At 35.7% G+C, this 17,312-nt stretch overlaps 1 protein-coding gene and 1 long non-coding RNA gene across 2 annotated transcripts; one reads left to right on the forward strand and one right to left on the reverse strand.

The window, feature by feature from the left end:
• Positions 1 to 7,460: 7,460 nt before the first annotated feature.
• Positions 7,461 to 13,428, forward strand: LOC114310244 (shikimate O-hydroxycinnamoyltransferase). Its single transcript, XM_028256192.2, has 2 exons — positions 7,461 to 8,382; positions 12,318 to 13,428. Exons 1-2 carry the CDS (start codon positions 7,969 to 7,971, stop codon positions 13,212 to 13,214), a joined length of 1,311 nt encoding a protein of 436 aa, XP_028111993.2. The 5' UTR covers positions 7,461 to 7,968; the 3' UTR covers positions 13,215 to 13,428.
• Positions 13,429 to 16,111: 2,683 nt separating this feature from the next.
• LOC114310218 (uncharacterized) lies at positions 16,112 to 17,054 on the reverse strand. Its single transcript, XR_014356700.1, has 2 exons — positions 16,755 to 17,054; positions 16,112 to 16,603 (listed from the first exon to the last, which is right to left on the reverse strand). It is a non-coding gene; the product is annotated as an uncharacterized LOC114310218 (long non-coding RNA).
• Between the last annotated feature and the right edge of the window lie 258 nt (positions 17,055 to 17,312).

Consider the following 17,312-nt stretch of genomic DNA (forward strand, 5'->3'; position numbering starts at 1 on the left):
CTCAATGCCGTGCTTTGTCGGGAAGCGTAGCAGCTGATGATAGGTGCTTGGCACGGCCTGCATAGTATGCAACCAAGTTCGCCCCGTGATGAGATTATATGGCGATGACAGCTTGACGACCAAGAATTCCACATCCACTGTTCGGGAGCCCGCTCGGACGGGTAGTGTGATTTTTCCCAACGGGTATTCTAGATTGGCGTTAAAGCCGAATAGTGGATAAGGAGCCGGAGAGAGATCCGATTTAAAGAAGTTGAGTTTGGTGAATGTCTTGTAATACATAACTTCCGATGTGCTCCCCGGATCAATGAGTACGCGCTCAACGGCGAATTAGTTTATGCGTAACTCGATCACCAAGGGATCGATGTGGGGAAGTGTCACTCTGGCCAAATCTGAATCATCAAAAGCAATGCTCGCAGCTTCATAGGGCCGTTTAGCTGGTGTGAGTTGATTTTGAGGGCCGGGATTTGACTGGATCGTATGCACCGCAGATGATATTGGCAGGCTGTATATCATGTAGATCACGCCGAGTGGAGGGGAATTATGTTTTAAGGCTATTGCTTTGGTTGAGTCGCCTTTTCGGATGTATTGTTATAGCTGACCATCTTGTACCAATTCCTCCAAGTGATCCTTCAATGCGTAACAACTTTTAGTATCATGGTCATGATCCTTGTGATACTCGCACCGTCGATCCCGTCTTCTCGTTTTGGGAGGTCCCACCATTTTGGACGGCCATTTGAAGAACGGAAGGTGTTGGACTTTGGACATAAACGCGTTGATCGGCTCTGACAACTCTGTGTATTTCTTGTCGGCGCGCCTTATGCGCCTGCCATCGACTTGCAGTTGTTCGTTTGCTCAGTGGGGGCATTGGTCGCTCGATCGGCGAGAATCCCGTCTCTTGTCCCGTTTAGCCCGATGTCGCGGTTCGGGGCTCTGAGGTGGTACAAAACTTATTGGCTGAGCAATTTCAGAAAGGGCTGTCTTGTTGGCCACGTTTCCGGCTTTAACCCGCAAGGCGTCATCCTCCACTTTGCAGTATTTCTCAACTTTCTTCATCAACGACCAGACCATTTTGGGGGGTCTTCTAGTCAATGAGCTACGGAAAGCACTGTCGGGATGCAAACCCATTTTGAAGGCGGTGATGGCCATGGAGTCGTTGCAAGCGCCATCAACAAGATTAAAGCACTCCCAGTAACGTGCCGAATACGCTCGTAGTGTTTCTCCTGGCTGGATCTGCATTGCCCAGAGAGAGTCAGCTTGTTTCGGCTGGACCTCGTTGGTGATGAATCTGGCCCTGAAGGATTTCTGTAATTGATGGAAGCTCTTGATCAAAGCCGACTCCAATTTATAATACCACCTAACAGTCAACGGTCCCAAACTGCTGGGAAATATTCGGCACGTGAGGGCCTCGTCGTCTGCATACAATGTCATGGCTTGCTTGTAGTGACGGATGTGATTGGTGGGGTCTAATTTTCCATCATAGAGAGTGAACGACGGAGCTTTGAACTTTTTGGGCAAGACCGCCCTTGCGATCCGTCGTACAAAGGGATCATGCTGGTCTTCTTCATCAGAACTGTTCCTTCTTCGCTTATGCCTTATACGTACACTCTCTTCAGAAGAACTGGTAGCTTCGAGTTGACCCTTCTTTTTGGGCTCCAGGGATAATGAGTCAGAGTCACTGTCAGTGTCCTGTTGTTAGGCTCGAGGTCGTCGACCACCTGCCCTCAGAGGTCATTTCGAATCCTGGCGTACAGCTTGTTTGGACTTCGCTATTTCCAAGGCCAAATCCTGACAGAGACGTTCGTTCTCAGCGATCATGTTCTCCAACCTCTGTTCATTTTGCTTTGCTTGCTCCATAATCGCTTGCATTGCCTCTTGTGCTGATGTCCAGGGTGAACCGAAGTTCAAGGCCCTTCTTGCGGTAATATTCTCTAGCCCAAGCATATTGCTTGGAGTGGTTTCATCTTGCGGTGTAGGGTCGATAGTGACTGCCGGAGGATCTTCCATCACGCCCGCCATGGATGTGCTTGAGTATTCCCACAGACGACGCCAATTGTGAAGAAGAGGTTTGGAAATATTCTTCTAATCTTGGGGGACGCTCGTGATCTTCAGCTAGTTACCTGAAAAGGATTAAACACTCCGATCGGCGGTGCCAGAATTAGCACTCCGACGGACAAGTCAGTCTCTACTCTCTGAATTCCTTGTATTTTAAGTTAAGTGTAATGGTTCTCACATACCTCTTTCTGGCTGATGTTCTTCTGTTTATATGTTTTCTCTCTTGGGCCTCGGGGTTGGACCCACCTTCAGTTCGCCATTCGACTTCTTTTGTAGCGAACTGCTTTTCACTCGGACCCTTGCCCAACCGGCCATTTGACCGAATAAGGAAGGATTTGATCATGCGAGATGGAGCCAAATGCTATATATGGCCCCCACAGTCTCTATGCCCGTGGTGAAGCCCTTGACTTTGCTCGATTTTGATAGTTCAGTGTTCAACAGTAGCGACACAACAAGGGCTACATGGAGTTATCGGCGTCAGAGAGATTTCGACATCGAAGGACGACGAGCTCGAACTCCAGTTCCACGGCGTTGAGGTAGTGGGGGAAGGAAATGGAGGCAAGGTTCTCTTCCTTCCCCTCATCTAGCTTCTACTTCGGCGACATTTTGTTCTTCAGTAGCTCCACGGCACTTCACAGTCTAGCTTTCAGTACCCACTCTTCTAATGGTGATTTTGTTCTTCTCTCTCAGTTTTTGAATCTCATGCTTGATACTCACAAATCACATATAGGTGTGGTTTTTATTTATTTACTTATTTTTCCTAAGCTTGTGAAACTCAAATTCCAAATTTTGAAAATACAATGGAATGGACCTCTATTATTTGGGCATATATTGTGATTTGTCCTTTGTTGTTTGAAAAGTTCTTATGTCGCTTTTTCTTCTTTTGAGGAGTGAAGATTGAGTTCAAAAAAAATTAGAAATAGATTTATCTGAGATTTGAAGACAACACAAACAAAAGAATTTCTCTGGACCAAAGAATTTCTTTGGATTGAATTTTCTCTGGTTTGGATTGAAATTTTCTCTGGCTTGGACCAGAGAACTTCTCTGGTTTGGATTGAAATTTTCTCTAGCTTGGCTAGACCAGAGAATTTCTTTGGATTGAATTTTTTCTAGTTTGATTTGAGAGACCTTAGATATTATGAAAATATTGAATATCTTTTATGCTATAAAATCTTAATATCAGATATCTTTAAAAAAATCCCCATTATATTTTAGTTCAATAGCAAATTTAAATTAAAGTTTGTTGACTAAAACATGAATACGGTGTTTGGTTAAAAGATTTGGAAAGAGAAAGAGAAAATGTGTGTGAAATTAAGTGAAATGTAGATATATTTTATTTACATTTTATCTTTATCTTTTTTTTCGATTTCTAAATCTCTTTCCATATCTTCGAACTAAACACAACGTAAGATTAATTACTTGTATATCACTTTTGAAAATAAGATGGTGAATTAATATTCAAATACTACCAAATAATTTTCTTATTCAACCACTAATATCTATATCTTAGAGGTATGTTTGTTTGGATGAATTGGATAAGAGAGGATTGGAATCCACTAGGGCTGAGCAAGTGATCCGTGAAATCCGTAATCCGATCCAGTCCAGTCCAATCCGATAGGTTTGGATTGGTTTTTTGAATCCGCGGTTCGGTTCCGGATTGAAGAATTAAAAATCCGTAGTTTACGGATTGGTTCCGGATTGAACCCCACGGTTCCGGATTGGAACCGATCCAAACCGTATACAAATAATCTATATTTTTATTATACATCCTCCCCCATAGTATCTTCTCTTAGTTCTATATAAAATCTAAACTCAAACCTAAAATCGTATAATATTTTCTTTTATTACTCTTGTTTGTTGGTTTTTAGTTTTAATTTGTAATGGTTTAAATACTTATAGTAAAACCAAATTTTCTTATGGTTGTTTAAATTTTAGAACAGTATGTCGCTATTATAGAAAAATATGTTGCTATTGTGGAACTAATATAGCGTTATGTTTATATTTTTATAAAATTAAAGTGTTATAAATATATTTTTGTTATTTAATTATGTGAATCCGTGGTCCTAAACCGATCTAATCCGTATTTAAATGGATTGGTTCGGATTGGTTCCATGATTTAAACGGATTGGATTGGTTCCAATTTTTTAGGAACCGTAGATAGCGGATTGGTCCTGGTTTTATCCCAATCCGGTCCAATCCGGACCATGCTCACCCCTAGAATCCACTGAACTGTTAGTTTTGTTATATATTGTCCCCAGACTATTTGGTTGAACTGTATTTGTATTCCATATTTGTTTTGTCATGAGATTAGATGTCATGAAAGAACTATTTGGTTGGATATGATATGAATCCTATGTTTGTTTGGAATATTATGGAGAATGATAAATGTTCAAATGACTATTTTACCTTTTTCAATTATTTACTAAATAATACCAATATTAAACATATCTTTAATATTTTAATTATTTTTTACTAGATTAAATAAAAATTTATTTTATTTTATTTTTTACACAATTAAATAAATTTATTTTTTAAAAATTAAATAAATAAAATATCAATAAAAATATATGTTATTTTTTAATTAAAATTTTAAATAAATTTATTTTAAATAATAATAATAATTAAATAATAAAATTAAATAAAACATCTATTAAAATTTAAATAATGAAATTAAATAAAATATAAACAAAATTTTAAAATAAAACATCAATAAAATATCTATAAAAAAATTAAATAAAATTATTTTATTTTTAAATTGAGACATTTAAATTTTATTAAATTTTATTAAATATAATACATAATTAAATAGTAGATGGTCAAAATGATCATTTCATCACCTAATCTCATATCTCCTTATCCCTCCATTTGTCTCTCACCCCTTCCTATAAGACATAATAGTCTAATAAATTTGAAACTAATAATCTAAAGACACTAATAATTCAGTACAAAAATATTAAATTAAATAATAAATTATTAATTCAAATAGACTAATAATCTAATCTCCCTCCTCAATCCCCCAAGACAAAACTCACCCACCAAGCAGTAATGACTCAAATCATGTAATCAACTACACCCACCAAGCAGAAATGACACAAGTCATGTAATCAACCACACATGGTGGCCTGGTGGAGGAAGCTGCCCATTCCTCAGCCGAAGAATTAGGTCAATTTTGGGAAGGGGTATTTGAGATCATTCTTTGTGAGTAATGCCTTTACTTCCCTCAGTCTCTGGCCCCTGCTGCGGCGTGGAGTTGCCCTCTATTAGTGTCCTAATGGTGGGTCCCTCACTTGGTGAGGGTTAATTCTTAGCTGGCAACCGATTACCCCAGAACTAGGGCCCAACAAAACTGTGATGACACATAACTTTTTTTTTCCTGTTCCAAAAAAAAAAAAAAAAAAAAAAAAAAAAAAAAAAAAAAAAACCACACATGACATAAAAATGTGTCGTTATTATAGCATTACTAATTAGATCAAAACAGAGCCTCAAATGTTAGTGGGACCAACAAACCTAAGGGTTGGTGGTGGTGAGACTTTTGAGGAGTGAATGAAGTAGTGGGGTAGGAGTTTCTAGGTCATCGTCTCACCAACTTCACCCCTGTTTGTTTCCTCTCTCTCTCTCTCCTCTCTCTCTCTCTCTCTCTCTCGTACATACGATACGTGATATGTTCTATTCAACGCACCGTGTGTAATTTTGTTACAAAATTCTCTCTTGTACATACATGACATGTTCTACTGAATGCAATGTACAATTTTATCACAAAATTCTCTCTCGTACATACATGACATGTTCTATTCAATACGCCATATATAACAAAAAAAAATTATATAAATTAGTGTAAATTTATAAAATAATATAACTTTTTATAAATTTATGTAAATTTATATTTAACTTATATATTTTTATAAAATTATTTATGTAAATTCATAAATATTTAGCCTCTGCTTGAAAAGTGAGTTGACTTTTTGATTTTTTGAACTATTTTAGCCTGGGTTAAAAAGTTTGATTTGGAAAGGATTTTTTGACTTTTTGACTTTTTTTTTGTAAAAGAAAAATTTAATGATTATAGGTTAAATATGATGCAAAACTGCATCCGACCCCAGTAAACCCCACCCCCTAGTGCCACGTGGCACTGCGGGATTGAAAGGAAAGAAAAAAAAAAAAAACTGGTCAATGGGGGTGCGCCACGTCACTGGGGGTTGACCCTCACTGGGGGTAGGGATGGCAATTTGAAACCAGCTCGACGGGGATCCCCGATCCCGACCCCGATTTAAGTGATTTTTCCAAGAAAAATACCCCCGACGGGGAGGGGACGGTATTTGAAAATCAATCCCCGATCTGTTTCGGGCCGGGGACGGTGATCAGTGTTCAAGCCCCGGCCCCATCCCCGTCTCTGAATTATCCCCGAAGTGAAAATACCCTTTTACCCCTCCTATATATATATATATATATAAACCAAACCTATTTTTTCATTTCACTTCCTCTGTGTGTCTCTCTCTCACCGTGGCTTTCATCTCTCTCTCCCTTACTCAATGACTCAAATCTCAGTCTCATCTCTCTCCCTCCCTTTCCTCTCCCCCTCTCTCTCCTCATCATCTAGATCAGATCGAAACAGATCTGAACAGATCTGTCGCCGATCCTCCACCACCACCGCCTCTGTCGCCATGGCAACACCGCCTCTTCGCTTCCTCTTCGCAACACCGTCGATCATCCGCTGCAGCTTGACGAACAGATCTGCAGATTTTTTTTATTTTTTTAAGTGGATGATGATAGATGATGATGATAGATGATGATAGATCCTCCACCACCACTGCCTCCGTCGCCATTTCAGATTTTTTTTTTTTTTAAGTTGCTGCTGATGATGATGTGGATGATGATAGATGATGATAGATCCTCCACCACCACTGCCTCCGTCGCCATTTCAAATTTTTTTTTTTTTTTTTTTAAGTTGTTGTTGATGATGATGATGATAGATTCATATATATATAAAGATTCATATATATATATATATGTATATATGAATCTATTCAATACAACAGGTTTTTTAATTTTTGAGTATATATATTCATATACAACAGATTTTTGAGTATATATATTCATATTCAATACAATAGATTCATATTTATATATATATATATATAGATTTTTGAGTATATATATGTTTATGTATACAACAGGTTCATTGAATATTTTTTGAACAGGTCGGGGATTTTCGGGGTCGGGGAAACCCGAACCCCGATTGGGGGCGGGGGTGGGGGGGCCGATAGGGTCCCCGTCGGGGATCGGGGGCGGGGGCGAGGAATTTCTCACTATCGGGGATCGAGGACGGGGAGGGTGGTCCTCGGCCCCGCCCCGTCCCGTTGCCATTCCTAACTGGGGGTGTGTAGCAGCGTTGAATATGATGTTTTATTTATTGTAAATAAAATAACTCATTTTATTTTTTATGATTAAAATAACCCCAAACTTCCTTACCAAACGAAGCCTTATATAATTTTGTATTAATATTACCGTGTGCATTAAACATTTTTCCTCAGTCTAATCTTTTGTGCTAGTGTTCAACTATGACTTTTACACCTGTCGTTTGGTAGCCGGTCCTGATCAATTTCCGCGGCGGTAGGTGAACATCAATTTAAATAAATAAAAAATAAAATTATTTTACTTGTGTGATTAAAACTCAACCCATTTCCACCAAATTCATAACCCCCCTCCTCTTCTATCTCTCTCTGTCTCTGGTTTCCATTTTCATGCGTTAACTTAAACCCACGCATATATTGCTTTCCTTCCTTCACACATTTTCACAACTCCTCTCTCAAAAATCCCCAATTCAAATTCAAATTCAAATTCCATCAAATTTTCAAATTTCCCAAAAAAAAAAAAAAAAAAATTAAACGTGAGGGAGTCGACAGGCGCAAGTTAGGAATGAGGATAGAAGTGAGGGAGTCGACAATGGTGAAGGCGGCGCAGGAGATTCCATCTTCGAAGAGGAGGCTGTGGAACTCGAACGTGGACCTGGTGGTTCCGAGCTTCCACACACCCAGCGTCTACTTTTACAGACCCAATGGTTCGCCCAATTTCTTTGAACCCCATGTGCTAAAAGACGCCCTGAGCAGAGCCCTCGTGGCGTTCTATCCCATGGCTGGACGGCTGGCTCGTGACGATGATGGGCGTATCGAAATCGATTGTAACGATGAAGGAGTGTTGTTTGTAGAAGCAGAGAGTGATAGTTGTGTCGATGATTTTGGGGACTTTGCGCCTACGCTGGAGCTTCGGCAGCTCATTCCTGCCGTCGATTATTCTAAAGGGATTTCATCGTATCCTATTCTCGTCTTGCAGGTGGGATGATGATTCCTTTTCTCTTTTGCTTTTTTACTATACTCTGTTTATTCTTTCCTTTGTTTCAGAGTTATGTTAGAGATAAAAGATTTTGTTAAAATTTTTATCAAAAGTTGATTTAAAATTCACGTAAAACTTAATTCTTCATTCATATAAAATATTTAATAAATCTTTTAAGTCTTGAACATTTTTTTTTAATATTTTATTTGGAGTTTGTTGTTTTTTTAGCTTTTCGTGAGAATGTTGAATGACAGTGGGTCCCATGTTATTAAAATAAATAAATAAACAAATTACATAGATTTTTTTCAAAAAATTAAAATTAATACAATAAAATTTGGACAGTGATAAAGAACTCTAATACTAGAGTTGTCAAAAAAAAAAAAAAAAAAAAAAAAAAAACCATCACATCAGCATGTGGCATCACTGTTAGAGCTTTATTAGAACTCTTGAAAAGAGATTTAAAAAGAGAAAGAAAAAATATCTGTGAAACGTGAAATATAATTATATTTTATTCACATTTCACTTAATTTTTCTATTTCTTTTTCTAAATCTCTGCTTAAATCATTCAACTAAACATAGCGTTAATTTAGAACTCTTACACATTATTGATAAAATTTATAGTTTTGATAATTTAGTCCCGTTATATTTTTTGATTGAGATTCCTAATTTCACCACTAATGATTCTCTCTATGAAATAATTTCACACTATTTTCTTTCTCATGTTTAACCTTTAATTCTATATCATTAGGAGTAAAATTGGGAGAGGGAAGGTAAAATTTTAAAAACTGAACCATTTTTTTTTTACTACTTTATATTGTTCTTTTAAAATTTTAATTTACATAATTTTTTTATCAGTAATTTATTAGTCAGGTGAAAAAAATATATTTTATATGGTTTATTTTTGTAATTTTATACTATTTATAAACCTTGTTATATATTTTAAAAACTATGGGATGGTAGTGTAATTTACAACAACAACAACAACAACAAAAAAAAAAAAAAAGAAAAAAAGAAAATGTTGATTCCGCGTCTTTGGTGCCCTAGTAGTTTGTTTGTTGGTGTTCTATTCTTTTTTTTTTTTTTTTTTTTTTTTTTTTTGCCTTTTTTAAAATTATATTATTAAATTTAAAATAAAATTCTTAAATTCAAACAATTCTGGTCATGTTCCTAAATATAAATTATTTTTTAATCATGTTTTCAAAATAGAATTCTAATTTTTTAATAAATTAATTAAAGTCATGTTTTTACTGAAATGTTTTTTCAAAACTAAAGTCATAACACAAACACACTTTCTATGTAGAATTTGTGGCAATCCAAATCATTCTTTAAAAATATGAATTTTCTTTTGGGAAATTTGCACTTCAATGCATGTTTTCAAAAAAAAAAAATTACAAATTAGGGGCAAACTTTATTAACTTTAAAGATATAAATTTTTTCATGAATTTATAAATATTTTATGAAAGTACCACCAGTTATTTGCAGTTTTTCCATTTTGTTATGATCAGGGAGATATTATTAATAAATAAACAAAAGAGGAAAAGAAACTAGTACAAAAGAGTGGTGGACAAGAAATCTGCCAAAAATTCTATTTGTGAATTATTGTTTCTAAGTATATGTGAAATGTTTGAATACTAGAATAACTCAAATCAGGATAAATAAAATTTCATATTCTTTAGATTTTTGTTGAGGTAATCTTTGAAAGACTAAAAATTTTATTTTACATTTTAAATTGTTTGAAGTTTATTATTTAATTGTATTGCTAATTAACAATATTTACATGTACATATGCATTACATACACACATTAGCCATCCACCTACCTACCAAAAAATAAATGGTTCTTCAATGAATTGAATTATTTATTTATTTTGTCGTTCTTATTTTTTAACAAAATCTTACGCTACCTAATAGGAAACTCAAATTCACACCCACAAACCCAAGCAAAACCTATGCCTCATGTTCCTTGTTGATTTTTATTTTTGTTTTGAATGAAGTAAGCATGTAGCTAAGTTGTCTCTTTCATAATTATCATAAGTTACCTTCAAGCAAAGCCAAGACAAGACGACTCACTCGTTTATAATATGGACACACCCATAGGCCCCTCTTATTTTATTACAAAAATTTTGATGCCTTAACTGATGCAATGGCAACCCAACTTCTAGGTCAAGTTTCCAATTTTAATTTAAATTTCACATGCAAAAAGCTTTATCCAAATTCGTCGACTGTTTGGTTTCAATATTAGTGGGTGCCCTGGCCCTGAAATAAATTTTTTTTTTTTTTGGGGGTACGGTGATCCTGTTATTACAATTATGTATAGGAACAGTACAACTATATAGGAGCTATTAACTCCTTGAGTGTATGTGATTTATCTCTATAGTTGCCATTGAGTTTTACGACTATTGCTTTTGTCTGAGTAAATGGAACTATGTGGTTCACAGAACACATAAAAATTATAAATAACAATACTATAGTTAATGACAGAAATGAAAAGACAATAAAAGGGAGAGGGATATACTTTGATTATTGTAGTTGTGGAAATTGTAGTTGAGTTTCACTATCATAAGTCGCTGATGAATGATACAACATGCACGGGAAGAGAACTGGATATGGTGTTTAATGGCTTGATTTGAACTGTTTGATTTGAACCATTTACGTTGTTGAGTTTCACTATCATTAGACCTTCAATATTGTACACCTAACCATTGGAAAGTTCTTTGTGTACAACTCTTTAGGGGAGATGACGGTTAGCAACATGTGCATTTAGTGAGGGGGTTGGCCCAAATAAATGCTTTTCCACATCTGGTTCTAGGCGAGAAACAGGCTGGAACTAGAAAGGTGGAAAACATGTTAACAATAATTTGATTTCAAAACTCTTAAGAAATGGGCCACCTAACATGACTATAGTTGAGTTAATTATTACAAGCTTGTACCTAACGATTTATTACAGAAGAAAAATTTAATCAAACCGAGCAGTAGTAGGTATTGGTTTTGGTTGTCTGTTGTTTTATGGTTCAGTTAGCTGTCAAAAATATGGTTGGATGTACTTACATCTAATTAAGGCAAGGTTGCCCCAAAAAGTACACCCCTCGATTCTCGTCATGATATCAAACATTAGCGTTAGGCGTCACCATTAGGTTAAGATTAGGTCTATTAAAGTGAAAATTCATTTGAGCAGAAGAATTCCAGGCGGCAATAGGGGCTGGATAGATAATTGATGAAACTTGTAGCTAATTTCCGTAAGGTTGTGTTTGGGTTTAAGAATTTGAGGAATTTGAAGATGGAAAGTAGATAGGATGGGAAAAGTGAGTGAAATAGAACCTAAATTTTTGTCACATTTTCCTCTCACTTTCACAAATCACTCCTTGAATCCTAGATCCAAACAGTCTAAATTCATTTGATTGAAATGTATCCTAATAACTAGATCTTGAGTTTTATGAACCACATCTAAATTATAAACTTAAATTGCAAGACCGCGTTACATTTGCTATGTCACTCTCCTTTTCTCTTCTAGTTTTTTTATTGGAAACAAGAACAACTGAGCTAGGGTGTATAACCCATTCAGGCAGAGATGTCACTAGAAATCTAACAGAATGAGTCTTAGCACACCTGTGCTTATGTCCACAAACTAGAAATCAAAGTAAAGCATTAAAAAATCATTAGAAGTTTAAGTTAATAAATCAGTGCATGTTGAAATACCAAACTCATGTTAGTTTGATAACTCCTTGTGTTAATTTAGTTAGGTTCAGCATATTTATTGATAGGTTTATGCTATTTTCATTTTCAGTTCGACTCTGTTGTATACATCAGTTAGCATTGAGTTCAAACTATTGGACTCAATCTTCTTAAAACTAAAATTATCCTTTAATTTATTCTTCATCCGAGGACTTCTCGATCTTCATCAATACCACGATCTTAGTATGCTTTGATTTTTTGCAGGTGACGTATTTCAAATGTGGGGGAGTGTCCCTCGGTGTTGGTATGCAACATCACGTAGCAGATGGATCTTCTGGTCTCCACTTTGTCAACACATGGTCTGATATTGCTCGTGGTCTTGACCTCACAATTCCACCGTTCATTGACCGGACCCTGCTCCGTGCCCGGGACCCACCACAACCTGCTTTCCACCACATTGAATACCAGCCCCCTCCTTCCATGAAAGTCGATCCTCAATCAACAAAGCCCGAATCAGTTCCTGAGGCAACGGTTTCCATTTTCAAATTAACCAAGGACCAACTCAACACTCTCAAAGCCAAGTCGAAGGAAGATGGGAACATGGTCAATTACAGCTCGTATGAAATGCTTGCAGGACATGTGTGGCGATCGGTGTGCAAGGCACGGGGACTACCAGATAATCAAGAAACCAAGTTGTACATCGCGACAGATGGACGGTCCAGATTAAGACCTGCACTACCACCGGGCTACTTTGGCAATGTGATTTTCACCACCACGCCTCTAGCTATAGCCGGTGATCTCCAATCAAAGCCAACATGGTATGCTGCAAGTCGAATTCACGATGCATTAGTACGGATGGACAATGATTATCTAAGATCCGCTCTTGATTACTTGGAACTACAGCCCGATTTAAAGGCGCTCGTTCGTGGAGCCCACACTTTCAAGTGCCCAAACCTCGGGATCACCAGTTGGGTTAGGCTGCCGATTCATGACGCGGATTTTGGTTGGGGCCGGCCTATTTTCATGGGACCGGGCGGGATTGCATATGAAGGCTTAGCCTTTGCATTGCCGAGTCCAACCAATGATGGGAGCTTATCGGTGGCGATTTCGCTCCAAACAGAACATATGAAACTCTTTGAGAAGTTCTTGTTTGACATATAAAGGATTGAATCATCCGACAATGTCGTGCTGGTTAATCGAGCCGGTCGATTTATGATACATTTATATTGCCAAAACAATTTTCCATTGGTCGTATTTTTTCCTTTGTTTTTTTTGGGTACATTATTTATGTTTATTGTGACGCTGGACAATTCTTTTTTATTTCAGTTGAAATGTGTTTATGAAATATAACAGGAAAATGCAACGTGGATGCAAAGAACTTTGAGTTCATTGTATAACTGAGAGGTGTTTGATAATATGATTCACCACTTAAAACTGAATGTATTAAGAACTAGTTTGTTATGTTTAAAAAATGTAAAAAGTCAAAAATTTATAAAAAAAATCAAAAAGTTATCACAATTCATAAAATATATATATATATATATAAAACAAATTTTTTCAAAAAAAGTGCAAGTCAACTTTTTGGCTGCAGTAATGTTTTGGTCTGAAGTGATGGTATGAACTCGCTAAGCGGGTGCACACAAAATTTACATAAGACAGTGTTGTTCGACTCGTGGAGGCCTATTACAGCTCCCGTTTTGATAATTTGAACCGTCAATGTGTAGAACTCGTCGAATACTATATGTTTGTAAAAAAATCACGTTGATCGGATATCGATAACTATATGATCAAATCAGTTTTGTATAAAAAAGTGGACGGTACACAAAGTAACGGTTGACAAAAAATTAATCCGATTAGATAGCTATCGATATCCGATCACCGTGATTTTTTACAAACGTATAATACTTGACGAGTTCTACACATTGAATGGTTCTGATTATCAAAACGAGACACATGGTGGGCCCCCACGGGCCGAACAACACCGTAGGCAATCTGGTTCTATATATCTTGCTGCCAATCGTATGTATGATGGTACCATCACTGTCAGTAGGCAATTATATATTTAGGGGTAATATGGTAATTTTGCTATTTTATATAATATTTTAATACACATTTTTTCGTAAAAAGTCAAAAAGTTATCCCAAACAACAATATTTTTTCTTGTATTTTTTAGTCCAAAAAGTCAAAAAGTACAATTATTTAGTTCATCCTAAATAACCCTTAAGTGACAATCAATTAAGTCTGTTTAATAACTACAATTGATATCATTTAAAAATTTAAGCGCTTCTTAATATGTAAGCTAAAACTTAATAAAATTTTATCAAATGAAAGTTACTTATTTCTAACTAAAATTTATAAATACTAATTATAAGTAACAGTATATATTATTTTAAACTCACTACCACCACTATCATGCCACCGCCGCCGTCACCACTACCACCGTTGTTGCCACCTCCACCATGCCGCCACCATTACCACCACCATGACGATCACTGCGACTATCACTATCACCACCACCACACTATTGCCACTACTACTACTACCACCACCACCACCATCATCGCTATCGCTACTGCTACCGCTACCGCTACCGCTACCGCTACCACCATTATCACTACCATCATCATCATACCATCGCCACCACCACTACCACCACCACCACCATCACAATATAAAAATTAAAATATATAATTTGAAAATAATAAATTTCAAATTTAATGTTATATATATTAAATAATTTATTTTTAGTTCAGTAGTTAAATTTTTATCAAACAGCTTTTTAACTTAATAAATTCAGCATTTAGTCTTCAATACTTAATTTTCAACTTTCAATTTTCAGGTTTCAGTTTTCAGTTTTCAACTTTATCAAACATCACCTAACTTGAAATTTAACATATTAATAAATTTGTTAGAATGAATTTGGTATGTATTTAATTTATGAAACTTTAGATTTAATTGCAAGGGTAAATGGAGAAATTATGAGCCTACTATGTTTTTTAGCAACATTTTTATTGGCCTTTTTTTTTTTTGGTTTGAATTAGATTATAGTAAATTAGAAATTCCTATAAACTAAAAACAAATGAAACAAAATTTGAAAAAAGTGTATTTAAAGATTAAGAAAGGGGGTCAAATTTATTTGTTTTTTTCGACTACTTTCATTTTTTTTGGATTTTTTTCAAATTTAATCTTTTATTTTTACTATTAGGGATTTCTATTCTAGTAAATTTTTTTGAAGTATTAGTCTTAATAACATAGATAATTTTAGTAACAGCGGAAGAAAGTTTGGTAAAGGCTCACTTCAACCCACCTAATTTGATAGATTTCTAGCACTATCTACATGCCCTTGCAATAAAATCTAAAATTTGAAAAAGATGAATGCAATATAGCTTATTGAATATATTATTATTCTTAATGTATTACAACAAATCAAAAGTTGATCAAAGATAATTAAGGGTCAAATGATTTAATCAACTTGATATAAAATCATTTTGATTCTAATAAACTTATTATTGCAATACCAACATGTTTAGTAAAACCAATTTAGAAAACCTTAACTTATTTTAGTCTTATTTTGTGTACTTGACCCATCAAATTGAAAGTTTGACTTAACCCAAGTTAAGACATTTATCTCTGTTCTTGGTGTGATAATTTGTCAAGCTCAGTTGATTATGACAAGTTCTGAATTCCACTTTTTTGGGTTGAGCAACCTGGACAATTTTTTTTTTGCTAGATGGAAAAAGAGTAGAAGGGAGCAATCAATTATAATAAATTTTACTTACTAGGGAGCTGGAGAGGAACGACTTAGATGGGTCCAAGCAAAGTGAGGCTATTGAACACACTTTTAAAATGGTCTAAAGCCTTATCTTAACTTGATCAGGATCCTAGTGCGTGAAAGCGTGTAGCAAAGGTAGATGGGGACTGCGTTGCCTCACCAAAATCAAAGCGAATGAGCTCTCACCTGCTTGGTTACCTTGACATCTCTTTTGCATACTATTATCCAACTGAACTCACACATGAACTTCTGCAGGCCTATACACAACAAAGACTAGCACACCAACTTGTAACAACTTCCATCACATAAATACAATCAGTGATTGTTTAAATTACATGACGAGTGCCATAATTCTAGTAAAATCATTTCTGTTGGAATCCAAACAGAGCACACAAGGAAGCTGAATAGCAAAACTAAGAGGGAAAAACGAAAACAAAACAAACCAACATGATGTTATAGCAACCCATTAAGCTTCTCTACCATTGATGTCCAGATTTTGATCAGAAGGGAAAAACAAGGACCAAACTGAAGCCAGCACATAGTATAGTTGTTGAGAGCATGAAGAAGAAAGGGGAGCTCTTCTTCTCCAGCAATAGAGGAGCTGCACTTCTCTCCGAACGGGGAGGGCGATGAACTACATTTGCACCTCCATAAGATCCCTTTGCTCCCCTTGCTCCACTATGTGCATTTCTCATGTAAACCATTGCTTTTTTCAACACATGAATATATCCTCTTCCATCTTCACTTCCTCCATGCAAACTTGTTGCCCCATTTACACCTGCATATATGACAACATAGTATATTTGTATCAAAATGAATGTGAAACACAAAACAATTTTGTTTTTTGTTTTGTTTTGTTTTTGTTTTTGTTTTTTTTTTTTTTGAGCTTTTATTATACAAAGGCATAGAGAGGGTTCTTAGTTTCTTACCATTAACTGCTTGTTCTTGGATATGGTGTTTTGTGTCTCTGGTTGTTGTGGAAGACAGTTCAATAGCCAAAATTGATAGGGCTTGAGCAGATAAGATGATGAATAGCCACCCAACTAGTTTCATCTCCAAGTTTCTTTGGGGCACTATGTATATCTAGTGTTGTAGGATAGGGATGAGCTGTATGGATGGCTAGGAGGGGATTATATATGGAGCTTGCTTTTCATGTGGAGAGAGAATATTGCCACAAAATATTGTGATATTGTCAGGTGGTGCGGCGTTCTAAAAAAATAAAAATAAAAAGTCAGGTGGTGCCCCTTTATAATTAGTGGAGGAAGTGAGACTTGTGATTTTGTGTTGGGTAACGAAATAATATTCACCAAGGATCTTTTAGAGTGTTTTTTTTTTTTAAAGTGGTGTATTGTGTGGTTAAAATTTAATGCTGAAAAATTAATGTGACTTGTCATTAAATTTTAACCACATAATGCACTATTCTAAGAAACTTTAAAAAAAAAAAAAATTCTAGAGGATCCTTACTCAATAATATCATCCATGATGTA

Source organism: Camellia sinensis, chromosome 15 (genome assembly GCF_055761805.1).
Source record: "Camellia sinensis isolate YWXY chromosome 15, ASM5576180v1, whole genome shotgun sequence".
In the NCBI taxonomy this organism is placed as follows: domain Eukaryota; kingdom Viridiplantae; phylum Streptophyta; class Magnoliopsida; order Ericales; family Theaceae; genus Camellia; species Camellia sinensis.